Source organism: Buceros rhinoceros, unplaced genomic scaffold, assembly GCF_000710305.1.
Source record: "Buceros rhinoceros silvestris isolate BGI_N320 unplaced genomic scaffold, ASM71030v1 scaffold15210, whole genome shotgun sequence".
NCBI lineage: Eukaryota > Metazoa > Chordata > Aves > Bucerotiformes > Bucerotidae > Buceros > Buceros rhinoceros.
Window position 1 is genome coordinate 16,894 of NW_010388009.1, and position 14,774 is coordinate 31,667.

General features: G+C 47.1%; 1 protein-coding gene across 1 annotated transcript in view; it reads right to left on the bottom strand.

Moving 5' to 3' along the window:
• The window catches only part of LOC104500559 (chromosome unknown open reading frame, human C9orf171), a gene marked incomplete at its 5' end in the record, with an annotated part of 24,169 nt that extends 14,600 nt beyond the window's left edge, over nt 1–9,569 (bottom strand). Inside the window, 2 exons of the mRNA XM_010144259.1 lie at nt 8,695–8,923; nt 9,470–9,569. Coding sequence (XP_010142561.1) covers nt 8,695–8,923; nt 9,470–9,569 — 329 coding nt within the window. The remainder of the gene's footprint in view (nt 1–8,694; nt 8,924–9,469) is intronic.
• Between the last annotated feature and the right edge of the window lie 5,205 nt (nt 9,570–14,774).

Consider the following 14,774-nt stretch of genomic DNA (forward strand, 5'->3'; position numbering starts at 1 on the left):
GTGGACGGTGGGCGAAAAAAGGGGGGGGGGGGGGGGTGGTGCGTCAGAACCATCTGAGGGGCTTTTGGTACACGCTTGTTGAAAGGTGTTTGAGAAGGGAGCCTTGGGTCTGACAAACTGGAATTTTAGTACGCCTCTCCGTTCACAGCGGGGCAAAATAATTGGTCATCAGTGACTACTAATTTGGTTTAGTAGCCAGAGGCAGTTTTTTTTCTTCCCAGAAAATCAATGACAGTGCTGAGGTCTGTTCAATGTGATTCAGCTCAAGATGGGTCCTCATTTAGTTCTTGATGCTTTTTCCACTGGAGACAGCTATTTTGTTAAAATGAAATTAAAATCTATCTATAACACCCTGCTCAGGGAGTGGCACCCGTCAATGCCATGCTCCTTTTGAGGTTTCAAGGTTGTCAGCCTCCACTCAAATTTATCTTCAAAGGTTTATGTATCAACCGAAAAAAAAGGTCCTTGGCAAAAGTGGATACAAAGGACTTTGCTCGGGAAGGGTGTTTATACCAGCTTAAAAGCTGCAATCCACTTGATTGCTAAGTTGTGGGTAAAAGCTGGAATTGCGACTGTCTTTTTTTGGATCTTCTGGGTAGCTCTCCTGCCGGTGCAGGTGGCTCCTGCAGCACTCTTCCCGCTGCTGGTCCGGACGGGAGGGAGCAGAGGACACTTGCACAGGCAGCGACTCCCTGGTGGCTGCGCAGCTGCTGAGGCTGTGCTGAGAACACTGCTCTCCTTTTGATGGCAGCGTAGTGGCAGCAGAGTCTGGCCTTGCGTGGATGCTTATGCAACAGATAAATCATGTATTTATCTGTTGTGATATTAAAACAGGGTTGCAACACCACTGCGTACCCTGAAACTTTAACCCTTTTGTGAAAGGTTAATGAGGTTTCGGGGTGGGTTTAGTCCTTGCTGCTGTCCTTCCATCTAAGATGATGTGGTTTTGCTGCTCATTTTGATTTCTTATTGGGAACCAGTTTGGTCTCCAGCATAACTGGAATGTGGGGCTCCTCCGTGCACAGAGTAACTTCAGCAAATAAAGCACAAGCTGGGGTCAGTGATTCTGCCTGAGTCCTTCGGGTACTGCTGGTGCGGGCAGCAGTAAGGTATTAATGCTCAGGTCCCTCTGCCCTAAAAGGGGGCTGATAGCCCAGGAAAACTCTGATTACAGCTCCCTTGTCCTGCTATATTGTCTCCCTTCCTCCCTCGTTACTGATGGGCTGGAGCTAGCAATCTATCTACCATTAATTTGTCTCTGTGTAGCCCAGCAGGATTCTGGGGTGTGATTACAGCTCTGGTCCTCGCGCAAGATCCAGCCCGGCCCCGGCATCCCCCTGCAAACTGCCTGGCTCTGCCTTGCCTTAATTGTTCCCCTTTGGCCGGTGGACCTGTCTCTTCTAACAAGGGCAGCGAGGAGGGCCGAGGTAATTGAAGCACTTAGCCACACTCCCAAGCATTGCTTCCTGCAGCTAATTAGGAAAGAGGGCCCTGGGCTCTTCCTTATTTCTTTTAATTGTTTGTGGGTTTTGCATAACAGTGAATGGCAGAAGAGGGATGTGCAGTTAGTGGTGAATCCTTGACTTTGAAATTTGTATAAAAGGTCACTTACAATTTGTTAACGCTTTCACAAGGGTGAATTCAATTAGTGGCTCCGGCAGTCCCTGCTTGCCCGTGCGGGTGTTTGTAAGGGAAGGGAGAGGGCCAGACAACAGGGTGTGACTGTAAAGGCTCTTCATTTTCCTAAGAGCCTTGTGGACTATACAGTAAAGTTATAGGCCCCTTATGCTTTATGGTCCTCTAAATAGGTCCTGGCAATAAACCCACAGAGAGGCCTGAAGGATAATTTTTAAATGATCTCCACTTGTCCTCACTTTCCATTAAGCACTGAAGTCAAAATAACAAGAGAAAAATTGGTAGAAAACACTCAGGGACCAATTTTTTTTTTTGCAGTCTTTGGGCTGGCAAAACTCTCGGTTGAAATAGCAGGTCTTCCACCTGCGCAGCAGCTGCAGGATCTGTGCTGTCAGAGCACTGATTGCTCTGAATTTCTGAAGCTTCTTTACAATCCTTGTAATTTGGATGAGGAAATAACAATATAAATTATTTCACTGTGGGCAGCCAATGAGGCAATGGCTTCTTCTAAGTGTCAGAGGATCTGTTATTTTGCTCAGAGGGCTCGTATGTATGGAACAGTAAAAAGAATAAAATCCATTGTAAACATGCACTTTAAAAGATTTATCAGATGCTCATAGCTGTACTTAGGAGTACACACGGTTACAAGAGCACCAATTTGCTTTACTATTCCCCGCCAGGCCAAGAGTGAGATGGATACTTGTACTGGTCCTCAACGCACATGTGGAAATGCGTGTCCTGCAGTAAAGTTACCAAACCAGCTCTTACCCATCAAATAACTGGTTTTACAGACTGGAATTTGTGCATTGGCATTGATTTTTGGGGTTGGAAATACCCTTTGGCTGGCTAAACTGAAGACAAATCTAAATAATCTTCAACACATTTGCCTACTGACTGGAAATGTGCTGTTACCCTCGGAGAAACTGAGGTGGGATGTGATTACGGGACAGAGCTATTCTGACTGGGGGTCTCAATCTGGGGCTGAGTGAACAGTGCTCAGTCTGCAGCCATCAACAAATGCAAAACATCCTGATGAATAAAAACCCCAACACCACAATGCTGAGTAGAACAAACCAAAGAGCAAGGTCTTCCCCTTGACCTCCATCCTGTGCTCGAATCTCTCTGGCTGGGTGGGAACACTACTTCGTTTGAAAGGAAAATATGTCAATAGGGGTTGAAAAGCTTTGCTTTCACAAAAAGCATTCTGCGGTTATTTCCCCCTGAGCCAGGTTTCCATTGCACACACTGCAAAAGCAGAAGTTTGCAAGGGGAAAAAGTCACTTGTGGCAAGAAGTAGTTTTAGATGGTAAAAGTGTTGGAAGAAATTTCTCAGCCAGCTGTAATCACTGGAGATAAACCCAGAGACAACAGCCAGTCTGTGTGGTGTGAGAGAGTAAATGCCTTACTTATTCAGTGTAATGCAATTGGTAATAAGGGATCTAAATCTCTATCCTTTAATTTTTTTTTCCCCAGCTCTGCATCTGACATGCAGGATCTGAACTTTGTACCAAACCATGGCTTGGCTGTTTATTTTCTCTTAAGCCAGCAGCCTGAAGTAGCCAAACTGTTACAACTGCAGTAAGTAACTACATTGAAGGAGAGGCAGTACCTTCAGTGCACTCAGGATGCTTTGAAGGGTAACAGGCCTTTCTGCCCAGTCAGATGCTGCAGCCACCCGGGCACAAGGCAGCAGGATCTGGGCAGATGTGACAGGGAGCTCTGCGGTAGCTCATGTACACACAGCGATGTGAGCGTGTACCTAGCCTGGAAAATTTCCAGCAGAAGAAAATTGTTCTTGAAATAGAAATTCTTATCTTAGTGATGTGAGAATGGTGGCAGAGGCACAAAGTGCCTTTTGCTGTGGAGCTGGGTGAGATACACAATTATCTGAGCTGATGGGAGTCCTACATCTTTTAACTTGGTTGCATTTTTCTGGTGCCTTCAGCCTGACAGTGATTCCAGTCACCATGTTACAGTTTTACAATTTTTGTCAGTGCCCAGACTTTTTCCTAAAAATTTGTTTGCCCCCATCTTTTAATGTTTGTGGCTTTATACTATCTTTACTTGTTTGGCTTCCACATTGTGGATCAGATGTGGCCTTGCTGCATTATTCATTTTTCTCGCCTGTCCAGCTTTTCCTGGGTGGGCTCTTTCCAGGAACACCCTCTGCTCTTCAGTATTCTTTCTTTATCATATCTTTGCAGATTGTCTATGGTTAGATCAGCTTTTTTCCAAGGGCTATATATTAATGAATATAATACATTATATTATTACACCTGAAATGTTCTCTAAGTGTCTCAAAAATGAAACTCCTCTGTGTGCCGAGGAGATGCTGTAAACATCTCGGCATCTTTTGATGCTTTCTAAACTTTGTTCTGGCTGTGCACAAACATCACAGACACTTTGGGTGCAAAGGCCACTTGCAAAGCAGAAGCAGTGCAGTTGAGTGGTGCAACTTCCCTTCTCAGGGAAGGTGAAAGATAAGGACAGAGCAGTCGGTTCAGCCAGGAAGCTGCAGGGATAGCCAAGGTAACAGCTGAGCTGCTAAAGGCTGGTGAGGCAATTGTCAACAGAGCATTAGGACAATTGCAAATGATACAGAGAAAAGAGGAGGATAACTGGAGAACTGATGTCCTTGGCCTATTGTAACAATTTGAAGAGAGATTGCAGTGACCAAATGCTTTAGAAAGGTGAGTTGGCTGCAGGAACATGGTGAAAGGAGCTGCCAAAGGATTAAGACCAGGTTTAGAGAATGGGAGGTGGGATGATAGAAGGAAATAAATTTAGAAATTAAATTCAGGAAAGGAACAGTTGAGGCAAAGGCAGGCAGTAGGAGGGGAGCCGGCAGGAGTCATGGGGATGACAGAGTGCCAGGGAAATCCTGCCAGCACACCCAAGGTCAGCCCAACCTACAGGCCAACTGCCAAGCGCATGGCAGCGTGTCAGAGGCAGGGTTACGGCCATGCAGAGTTTGAAGGAGGTACAGGTGTAGGATGGCACGTCTGTGCGGTCCTTGTGTCCAGGAACATGTTCTGTGACACAGTGTGCAGAATTAGGAAACTTGCACCATAAAGTGGCGAATGAAAGGTTTCCTCTAACAGCAGCTCTGGAACCTCTGGGCAGTGTGGCCCCGCTGAGGATGCACTGCTAGCTCCTGGGGAGAGAAGTTGATCTCAGGGTACCAACTGTGCACTACTGTGTTTCTGGCTTTGAACTTCTTGTGTGGTGATTCAACATAATCTAAAATCCAGCTGTAGACAGCTTCCGTATCTTTGTGCTTACTTCTAGTTCCAAAATGACAATTTAATGTCTGCTCATTTTGGTGCACAGTCAGCTTCAGTCAGAAAAGGTGGTTATGAGGACAAATGCGGGTCTGGACATCTATCAGGGTTTCCAAATGCACCTTGAATAACAAGCTGTATTGGCACCGGTGAAAGATCCTGGAGGTCTTTAGAAACCCTCTGAGTATTTAGATCTCCAGTATCATCAAAACTGAGCCCTCTCAGTGCTCCTGTAAAACATTACACAGAAAGTATGGGGATTGAATACTCCTGCTAGTAGCACTGTGATGTGGGGTTATTTTAAATGCTTCGAGCTAGGACTTGGGTCCAAGGAGGGAAAACAACCCGAATCTGCACACAACTTACAGCTATGTGCCATGTGCAAAGCATGTACACAGGGATGGTTTTAGCTCCCAGAGGAGAGATTTTGCCAGTGATGGGCAGTTTCCTTGAAAGAAAATCAGTAGACCTGTTTCCAGTAGGGAGGAGGGCTGGGGCCGGTGAAGCTGAGCGTGCGCACACAGTAATGTGGTTGTTGCCCCAGCACCTGCACTTAGTGGACTCATGTTCTCTTGCAAATTGTGGCTTGTACAAGGCAGCTCTTGTAGAGACCAGAAGCTGGAGCATGAATCGGGGAAGCCTGACTGGAGGATGCCCCAAGGGAGAGACTGGGACCCTACCACATCCTCGTTACCGCTGACCTTGGCACGAGCGCTGCCTGCTGATGGATCGGCTATGGAGCTGGACAAGACCCTGGGGAATCACTGTATTATCTATTATCTTCCCATCAGTGCCTCCCCTGACCCCTCCCAGCTCCGAATGCCACAGGCATCAGGGAGGGAATAAATCTCTGTCTGTTACTGAGAGAGAGAAGGGAGCGGGTGCAGGAAAAAGGAGAGATGAAAAATGTCCTTTTTATGACTCTCACAACAAAGCTGGCCACATGATTCGTAGCAAACATTTCTCTGGGAAAAGGGAGGGAGAGAATGGGGGGAATCAGCAAAAAAGCAGAGCTGCTTCTCTCCCCTGGAAGATGCCCACAGGGAATTAACAGAGGAGTATGGGTGACCTTTGAAGGTAAATATCCCAGGGAAGGAAAGAGGCCTCAAAGCTTTGGAAAGCTCACTCCAGTGTCTGATGCTGCCTTGCGAAGTGCTCCATGCAGCACACATCCACCATGAGTGGAAAGCAGAGGCATAAGCAATCTGCTGTGCTAGAGGGAGCAGCAGGGCCAGGGTGTGATTAATAAGGCTCTAATAGCAACCACAGCATTTGTGTTCTGTTTGGGATGATCCAGGGGAGCTCGTGCTTTGTGAGCCTGGGGGCATCTCCTGACCTTGGTGTGTTTAGGAGACAGAAACCTTTAGCAGAGCATCCCAGGGCCTGAGAAGGAACTGGAGATACGTTGACAGGGCTTGAGAAACACCCTGCACATTACCCACTGACAGCTGCTGGACCACAGACGTGTTCCTGTGTCAGCTGCTGAGTTGTTTGGGTCCTATAAGCCCCTGTGCTGCTGTTCCCAGGGAGGCAGCCCAGCCCCAAGACCAAGAGCTAGCACTAGCTGCAATTCCAGTTGTGCAGAAGAGCTGCAACAGGGCTGTGGGTGCAGACTGGGAGGGTTTGCACTGGCTTTCTGGGGGTTGTCCCAGAGCACAGTCACCATCAGACAGGGTGGCTGCAGCCAGTTCCAGTATGATGGGAAGGCGCCTTTGCTCTCTGGCCTCCTCAGCTGCGCTGTCTGTGCTGTGCCTTGGGCTAGGGAATGATGTGTAGGCTCTGTTCTTGTTGAAAAACTTCATTGCGCATGAGATGTTTATCCAAGCGGACAATTTAAAGGCAAAAGACCGTACGCCACTGTTCCCCTGCCCCAGAAGAGCATGTAACTGGGTTGTGAGTGCTTTGCCAATTAGCAGCACTAAGAATAAAGTCGTACAGGGCTCAGTCTGTCCATTGACAACAGAGTAATTTTTTACAGGGCAGGTCTTGCTGAAGCTGGTCAGCTGTGACTAGGGACGGGCCGGCGCTGGGGAGTGCTGAGCAAAGCTGGTATCTTTAACTTGCCAGTCATGGAAAAGTGTGTTAAATTCCAGCCTGAACAGAAATGGCTGTAACAACTCCTTGGTAATCCCAGTAATTTGATTTTGTCTATAATGTGCTTTTAAAGTAAAGGGATAAATACAATCAGGCTGCATAAAAGGTAGCTATTAAGGAGCAGGCAAGATGTACAATAATAACTTTAATTTAAAAGCCCTTTCCCACTACTTCTGCTGTTGTGGGGTCTGCAGATTTTTCCTTAAAACTTTTGAAACGTGCCTAGACTTCTTACAAGCAGCCATTTAACCTCCGTTTATGAAGAAATAAAGCAAAATTGATGTTGATTTTGGCCTACGTTGGGGGATACTTTTGCAACATAAAAGCCCTTTTGCCTGCAATTTGCAGAGCAGCCCTGTCACATCGGTGAGGGCTGATACTGATAAAGATAAAGCTTTATAGCTGGGGCATTTGCAGCTAACAGCAAGCTAATGCTACATTTTCATTTTGATGCAATTAATGTTAATGTCTGCTACGAAAATTGTCATTAAATACCATTTTAAAATCCATTCAATTTGCATATGCAAAGCCCATTTACTATCATGTAAAATACACAGTGCCGTTCATCATGTCTTTTCTCTAGAATTTGTAGCTGTTGTTTTTCTGGTAGTGATTATTATCCTGCCCTTAAAATGAAATCTAATGTCTGGTCCAGACCTGTACAGAGCAAGAAAACCCTCTGTGTTCCAGCAGCAGTACTGCTGCTTCAGAGCCTCTTTCAGAGGCTTTGAGCGCTTATTTGTGCTGGACTCACACTGGCTCTTCTGAACTGCCACGCTCTCCTCATGCTTCTGCGGAGAACAGGTAGAGAAAGGACCTAGAAGTCAGTCTAAGGTGCCGATGTTCTCCCCTGCAGACTCCCTGTTGCACATTTCCCCGTGAGAAAGCAGCACAGCAGGCGGTTGGGAGTTGGTACATGAAGGGGGCATTAATGGGGACACTTCTTAATGCTCTACCTGTTTGAGCCTCAGGCAGGGCTCGTGTATGCTGGATGCTTCGTAAAAATCTTTTAGAAGATACTGCGATGCAAAAGACCTTACTCGGTGTGAAGCCTTAAACATCCTGCTGCCTTGCAAGGGATCAGTGGGTAGGCTTGAGCCCTTCTAGAGGGGTTGCTGGGGGAGCAGCAGGTACCAACTCCCCTCCAGCTCTTGGGAGGGAGGCCAAGAAAGAAGAGAGCAGTGAAAAGCTTCTTTGCCTCCATTCTGCTGTACTACTAGTTCCTGCCCAATGCAGGCAACAAACTAACAAGTGGGAGACAGTGGGATAAAGTACTTGAACTGATCGTTAACTGCACCAGAGTCTTTCAACCAATGCAAACAGGTATAAATGCTGTTTCTCTGATTTTCCTGACCCTGGTAGGCCATTATTCTGGCTTACAACTCCTTGTGTTCCTTTAAGTTGAAGGATTGGCATTGAACATAATTTTTAAGAGGTTCCAAGCCCTCAGTGCCACAGGTAAAATGGGGATGTGTTATGGCATGTAGATTAGATTTAGGTAGTTGATTATCTGACACATGGGTGCAGTTGGACATGGAAGTGGTGCTGTGACTCAGTTGTGACACGTCCAGGTTCAGGACACTTCTGTTTTGTGGACTGTGCTAGCTGAGAGGGGGAGGGAGATGTAGATGGGAGGGGAGGAAGAGATAATCTCATTCTAAAGGCCCCAAGCCTTCCCCCTTACCGTGTTTTGATGCCATAAGTGAAGCCTGCAGGTGCTTTGGGAGGACATATCTTGAAACGATTCTTTTCTTCATCTTTGCGCCGAATGTCCTTGGCCTTGTAGTACAAATTAAATTGGTGGGCTGTGGTATAACCAGCCTTCAGAGCATCACGGTTCATGGCGATGAAGTCTCGGGGCATCTTCTGAGGTAAAACAGTTGTGGGCTTTGCTGTGTTCCAGTGGCCTATTGCTGGAGACAGAAGGAAACATGAGAGGCATCAGGCATCTCAGGTAACGCCTGTTTGGGAAGGCAGGCTGATGTTTGTACCTCACTTACAAGGGTCTTGTGTGGCTTGTGTGAGCTGTGCTGTGGTTTCACTGTGGAATGAACTTCATGTCCTGCCCCACTGCATTTCATATAGGGACATTTCCCACCTGAATCGGATGTCTTCTCACCCCTTACCCTGGCTTGCTCAGCAAGTCTGCTTCACAGGGCAATTGTCCCTGAGAGCACAAAGTGGGAGCTCTAACAAAGTTCTGAGAGTGGCTACGTGGATCACCCTCTGCACGTGCCATATCCCTCCCTGCCTGGGCTCCCTGTGATCCTAGAAGTTTCCAATATGATAGAGGAACTTTACTACTCACCAAGCAATTTGGGCGATATTAATAAAAGTGGGTGAAAGTTGGAGTTCTTCACCTCCAGCTTGATAAGAAGCATTGAAGAGTGCTGGGAAGGAGAATCCTTACCAGCATTCGGATTTCCTTACAGGTTTGTATGTTAGTGGTGGTGCCATACCTTCAGGGACTCCTCCATCTCTCCTGTGGATGTACAGCCCGTATGAAAAATCAATGCCTGGCAGGGTGTAGCAGTTTCTCTGGGGTTTCCCCAGTTCTGCCTGCAGAAGAGTGAATTTAAAGTAGAAGTGTAAAGACCTTTCCTGATAAGCTAAAGCCCCTGAAAATAAAAATCTGAAACAGAACATGGCCTGAGTACCAGAAATGGCTGTCTCCACTTGGCAGGAGTTTGAATCCCACAAGTGAGTGCCACAGTGCAAAAGGAGAACTTGCAGCCTTCACCACAGCTGAAGCCTGAGGGATGCAGAATTTCACACAAGGTTGTACCTGAATTATGAGAGACCCAGCCTTGCTGGAATAGAGGGACCCTGACTCAATATATGGGGACTCGAAGTCTCATTGTTTGACTAATCTCTCCTTTGGCTGGGATCCCCATCCTTGGTGTCTTCTGGGGAGACAGCAGCTAGTTTTAACTTTCCTTTGAGTTGTTTGGTTTCCAAGTTGTGCACCCTGCTAGAAAACTGGCATTAACTTCCCCAAACACAATCACATTGCTGCTCCTGCCTGGGAACAATCAAGGAGCAGTGCATGTTGCAGGGGAGCATAAGGGGGATGAAGAAGGGGGAGCAGAGCCTGGGGTTTATAGCACAGAAAAAAGAGAACTTGAGCTCAATAACCTCATTTCTATTGAGTTTTAAAATGAACTCTTGCCCGGCCCGTGTGTGTCCCAGCCTGGTGGTGTATGTGGGATTAACTGACCTCCCCTCACCTCTTTGTCTCCACCCTCCCATCTCCATGGTGAAGTCACTGCAAGATGTGTGTGTCTCAGAACCTTATTGCTGCTTGAAAGGGAGGCGGTGGAGGAGGAAAGGGGTGAGAACCTGGCAGCCTGGGTCTGTGCATTCCTGTTAGGGGAAGCTGGAGCAGGGTCAGGCTGCTGGAGCAGCCCGGGAGCCCTGAGGCAAGGTGTGGGTGCTTTGGGACAGGGTATTTTCCATAGGAAGGGTGTTGGAGGAGCCCTAGGGGTTTGTAGGTCTTGTTGGGAGACTGAAAGTGCTAAAATCCTACTCCAGGGCTTCTCACAGGTGAATCATTGAACATTGACAGGGAGATGACCATTACTACACTCCAGAGTGAACACTCTGGATTGGAAGATGCTGAATCAAATGCAGTCCTTTCTGCAGGGAGCAAGTGAAGAGTGTGAGACTGAAAATGAACCACCTCCAACTTGCCACTGTGGCAGGTTGAGGCTGTACAGTGGTCGATAAGGGATGCAGCTTCCTGGAGCTGCTTCTATAGGAACAGCATCCAACCCCAAATTTACATTCTGCTCCCAGCCAGCACTGTGGAAACCCTGGTCAGAGTCTCGGAGCAGCCACAGCTCTCCCGTACATTGCCAGTCTGGTGGCCCCTTTCCAATGTGCTGTTAAACACCGCTCAAAAAGGGTGTATGACTCTGTGGAGCAGCTTGACCTGTTCTGTATCACCTTCAGCTCAGGCAAAGCTCTCACTGAGCCAGATTTGTCTGGAGAGTGAGGGTTAACCCTGCCAAAACAGCCCCTTTCCAGAGGGCTCTGTGGTGAGGTCTAATTTGCTGAGAATTCCTCAAACTTTTTCACCCAGAGCGATTTTTTTTTTTTTTTTGTTTTTGTTTTTGCATTCAGTTTGGAGTTTCTCAGCTCCCACTATTTGCAGGCATGCAAAAACCTCAAAGCACACAGTAACTGTGATACTGGGCTCCTCACCAGTGTGTCCAGGAGTGAGACCGGTTTTTTTTTTTTTTGCATTCAGTTTGGAGTTTCTCAGCTCCCACTATTTGCAGGCATGCAAAAACCTCAAAGCACACAGTAACTGTGATACTGGGCTCCTCACCAGTGTGTCCAGGAGTGAGACCGGGCCCACTTGTTTGAGCGATTTGTCTGTGTCATGACAACAGGTATGCTCCTTTGCAGATTCTGGCAAACTGAGTGTCAGCTTTACCAGTTTGGGATCATTGGCCCTTTTATGCCTGTACAGTGATGCTTTCAGCGAAGTCCAGGGTCTTGCTTCTCAGGTCTGGGAGGGAGATGCTTCATCCTGGTCCCATTAAAGAAAGGAGGTATGGTATTCCCATGACTCTCTGGAGCACAAGCTCACCAGAAAATGAGTTTGCTAAGATCTTTTGATAGACTTAAACACATCAAGTTTCTTGCCCAGTGCCTACAGATCCTTTGTTGCAAACAGACCTTTTCAAACACGGTTGGCTCAGCTACCCGATACAACCTGCGTGTAACGTGGCTGCATTCCCCCCTCTGCCTCCTGCGCACCTCTAGCAGAGGAAGGGACTGTCCCTCACAGACAAGACCAGCACCGAGCGTGGTGGGACTGAGCGGGCTTTTAGTGCTACCTCAACGGAATGATCAGGCAGCCGTGCTAAACCATATGTGCACGCTGTGTGAGAGTCAGGGAGCTTGTGCGAGGCGTATAAAGCGGAGCCAGGGATGATAAAGTAGCTTTCGTTGCCGATCTATTTCTCTGGTATTTACAGGCATTTGTACGATGGCTATTTTTAGATTAGTTGTCACTGCTGTAATCACTGGAAATGGTGTAACGTTCCTCAGATGCATGAGAGAAGGCTTTTTCCAGGGACCATGTTCAGATACAGAACCAACTAAGTGAGGTCAGAAATCTGCTATGATGGGAAAGGTGTGGCAGACGGGAGAAGATTGCTGAGAAACTGCCAGAAAGGAGAGAGGTTTGTAACCTGTGGCAAAGATACTTCCAGACCTTTGAATGCAGAACTCTGTAGAATGGAAGAAGTTATTTGATTAAAAAAGTTCCCTTTTGCAGAACACCAGAAGTTAACCCATTTGGGTGTTTACTCCCTCGCAAAATGAGCGCACTCTGTTTGCTTTTATGATCAGTGGCATTTTACAGTCACTTTGCACTGAATAAATAAAGCTGAAGGTGCTGGATAATTAATTAAAAAATCTGGTCCAATATGTTGAACATGGAGAGAACCTGCGCCTGAAGAAAGTCAATGGACTCGGAGGACTCCCATTGCCTGCCAACGTATTTTACCTGTCGAAGCAAAGAAGGGGATAGAGGAAAGACTCTTGCTCAGTGTATTCCATCCAAGTGGATTACAGCCTTTCTCATTCATAAATCAGCAAAACACCATTTCAGCCTCACGGGCTGGCTTCATTTGCTTATCCTGGGGCATCGTGGGTGTCCTCTGTCATAAAGCGGTGGGGAGAGTGAGCCAAAGCTGATGCAGAAGGTCCTGTTTTCTTCCCCAGGTCCAGCACCATTTCCTGTGTTCAGGTTTAGCCTGTCACAAAGCTGCTTGGCTGGAATACAGATCTGTCTGACAGCTGTGCCCATCAGCAGACAACTTCATTAAACCTCATTAAGATGTCATTTCTCTGCCTTATTTCCCACCTCTTGGCTCTAATTAAAACCGTCTCTCTCTGCATCCCAGGCGGTCCTAATTTTCTCTGGGCACCTTCTGCAAGTTTTCTCCCTTTATGACCTCAGTGAGGAGAATCTGGCATCTAAAATACTGTTTATTCAGCCTGTTTGGAAAAGACAGCTCAAGACTTTTTCTTGAAGCATTCCTGGACAGATCATCACCTCTTCCCAGGGCTGCAAGTGATGGGTGCTGAAGAGTTTGCTTGCACTCTCAAGCTGTCCTGAAAGGACTCAGCTAAGACATCCTTTCCCCTTGGACATGATAATTTTCATGACTGAACTAGGGATGTCTGAACTGGGTTTGGAGGGTGGCGTGCTCAGACTGGCCACAGCACGGTGGTGTGGTTTTATCAGAGGGGATACTCTGTTCAACTGGAGAGTGAACAGTGTTGGGTGTATCAAGCTCCCTGGCCTTTGCCAGGGAGTTTCCAATTTGTGCAGCCTCGGGTTTGAGCCCTGAATTTGTATTTGAGTGTCTAATGGTGTTGGAACACGTTGACTGCAAGGGAAGAGAACAGCTTGGAAACAGGTCTGTTTGTAAGAGGTGGGTGAGTTGCAAAGGTGTAAGGAAGTAGAAAACCTTTAGGGATTCCAGGTGTTATTGCAAGACTTATTCGTGTTTCGTCCCCCGATATTTATGGCCCATCGACACATTGCATTAATTTTCTAAAGACGACTGAGACTGCGGGAGTAGGAGACGTGTCTGTGTGGAGAGGTACAGCGAGAGATGGAGGCATGGGTTTTTAATCCCTGCATCTGAGGCAGCCCTTTACTGGGAGGGGTTGCTGGGCAGAGCGATGAATCCTCTCAGCTCCAACTCAGCCAGGGCTGCCTTGTCCCCTCCTCAACGGCTCTGCCCTGTGGACACCTGCAAACCCCACGCCGGTGTATTTTCAGCCTGCCAGGCCCTGCTTCCTTCCCTACCTTCTGTTTCCCTTTTCATTACACCCCCTTGTACAGTAAAGCCTCCCGTCACGCTGCCATTACTATTATTATTGCAGATTTACTGCACTTGCACAGTGAAGTGATTGCAGTGACAAGGCCCAGCATTTTTCCCTCCTTCCCCCCGCGACAGCTTGAAATCAAGCCCTTCATTTGCATTTACATGATCTTGCTGTGCAGCTTATGAGATCGGGAGATTTATTTGCTACTTAGCTTGATGTTTGATTACACTCTAAGAAGGCAGTGAGCTACAAAGTGCAGGGATACATCAGAACTGAGCTACCGAAAGCCTCTGGGGGACAGTAACTCAACATCAGGTTTAGGTAGATGAGAAAGGGAATGTTCAGTGTTTTGAGAAAGGCAAATCTGATGAGTGGTTTGTTTGGGTTTTTTATAGGTGGAGGGAAAAACTTTCCCTCTTACAGAAAATTGTTGGGAAAACAAGAATGTTATAAAAACACACCTGAAAATCTGGTTTTGTTGTTGCAGAAGAAATCCTAGCAGGGGCTGGTGGCTGCTGGGCTGCCTGACGCTAACTGCTTGGAACTTCCACTCCCAAGGAGATGATTAATAACAGATTGGCAGTTACCTTCAAAGATTTTCATACGCATTAAAGGTCAAAGTCCAAAGAAGTTCTGCTTGATGAAGGACCGCATGATATCTCCCTGATTTATTAAGCTTCAAAATATGCCACTGAGAATGAATCCTGCTGTAGTAGTGGGGAAACTGAGGCAGGGGATCAGTGTGCCCATGCAGGACCAGAAAGGAAACAGAGTTTGGACTGGGGAGAGAACCAGATTGTTCCCAGTACTCAGTTGTGTTCAGAGTGGGAGATCAAATTATTATTGTGTCCCACAGCAGTGTGAGTTTTCCAGAGAAAAGGGTGATGGCTGGGCAAACTGCTGCCCTCAGAG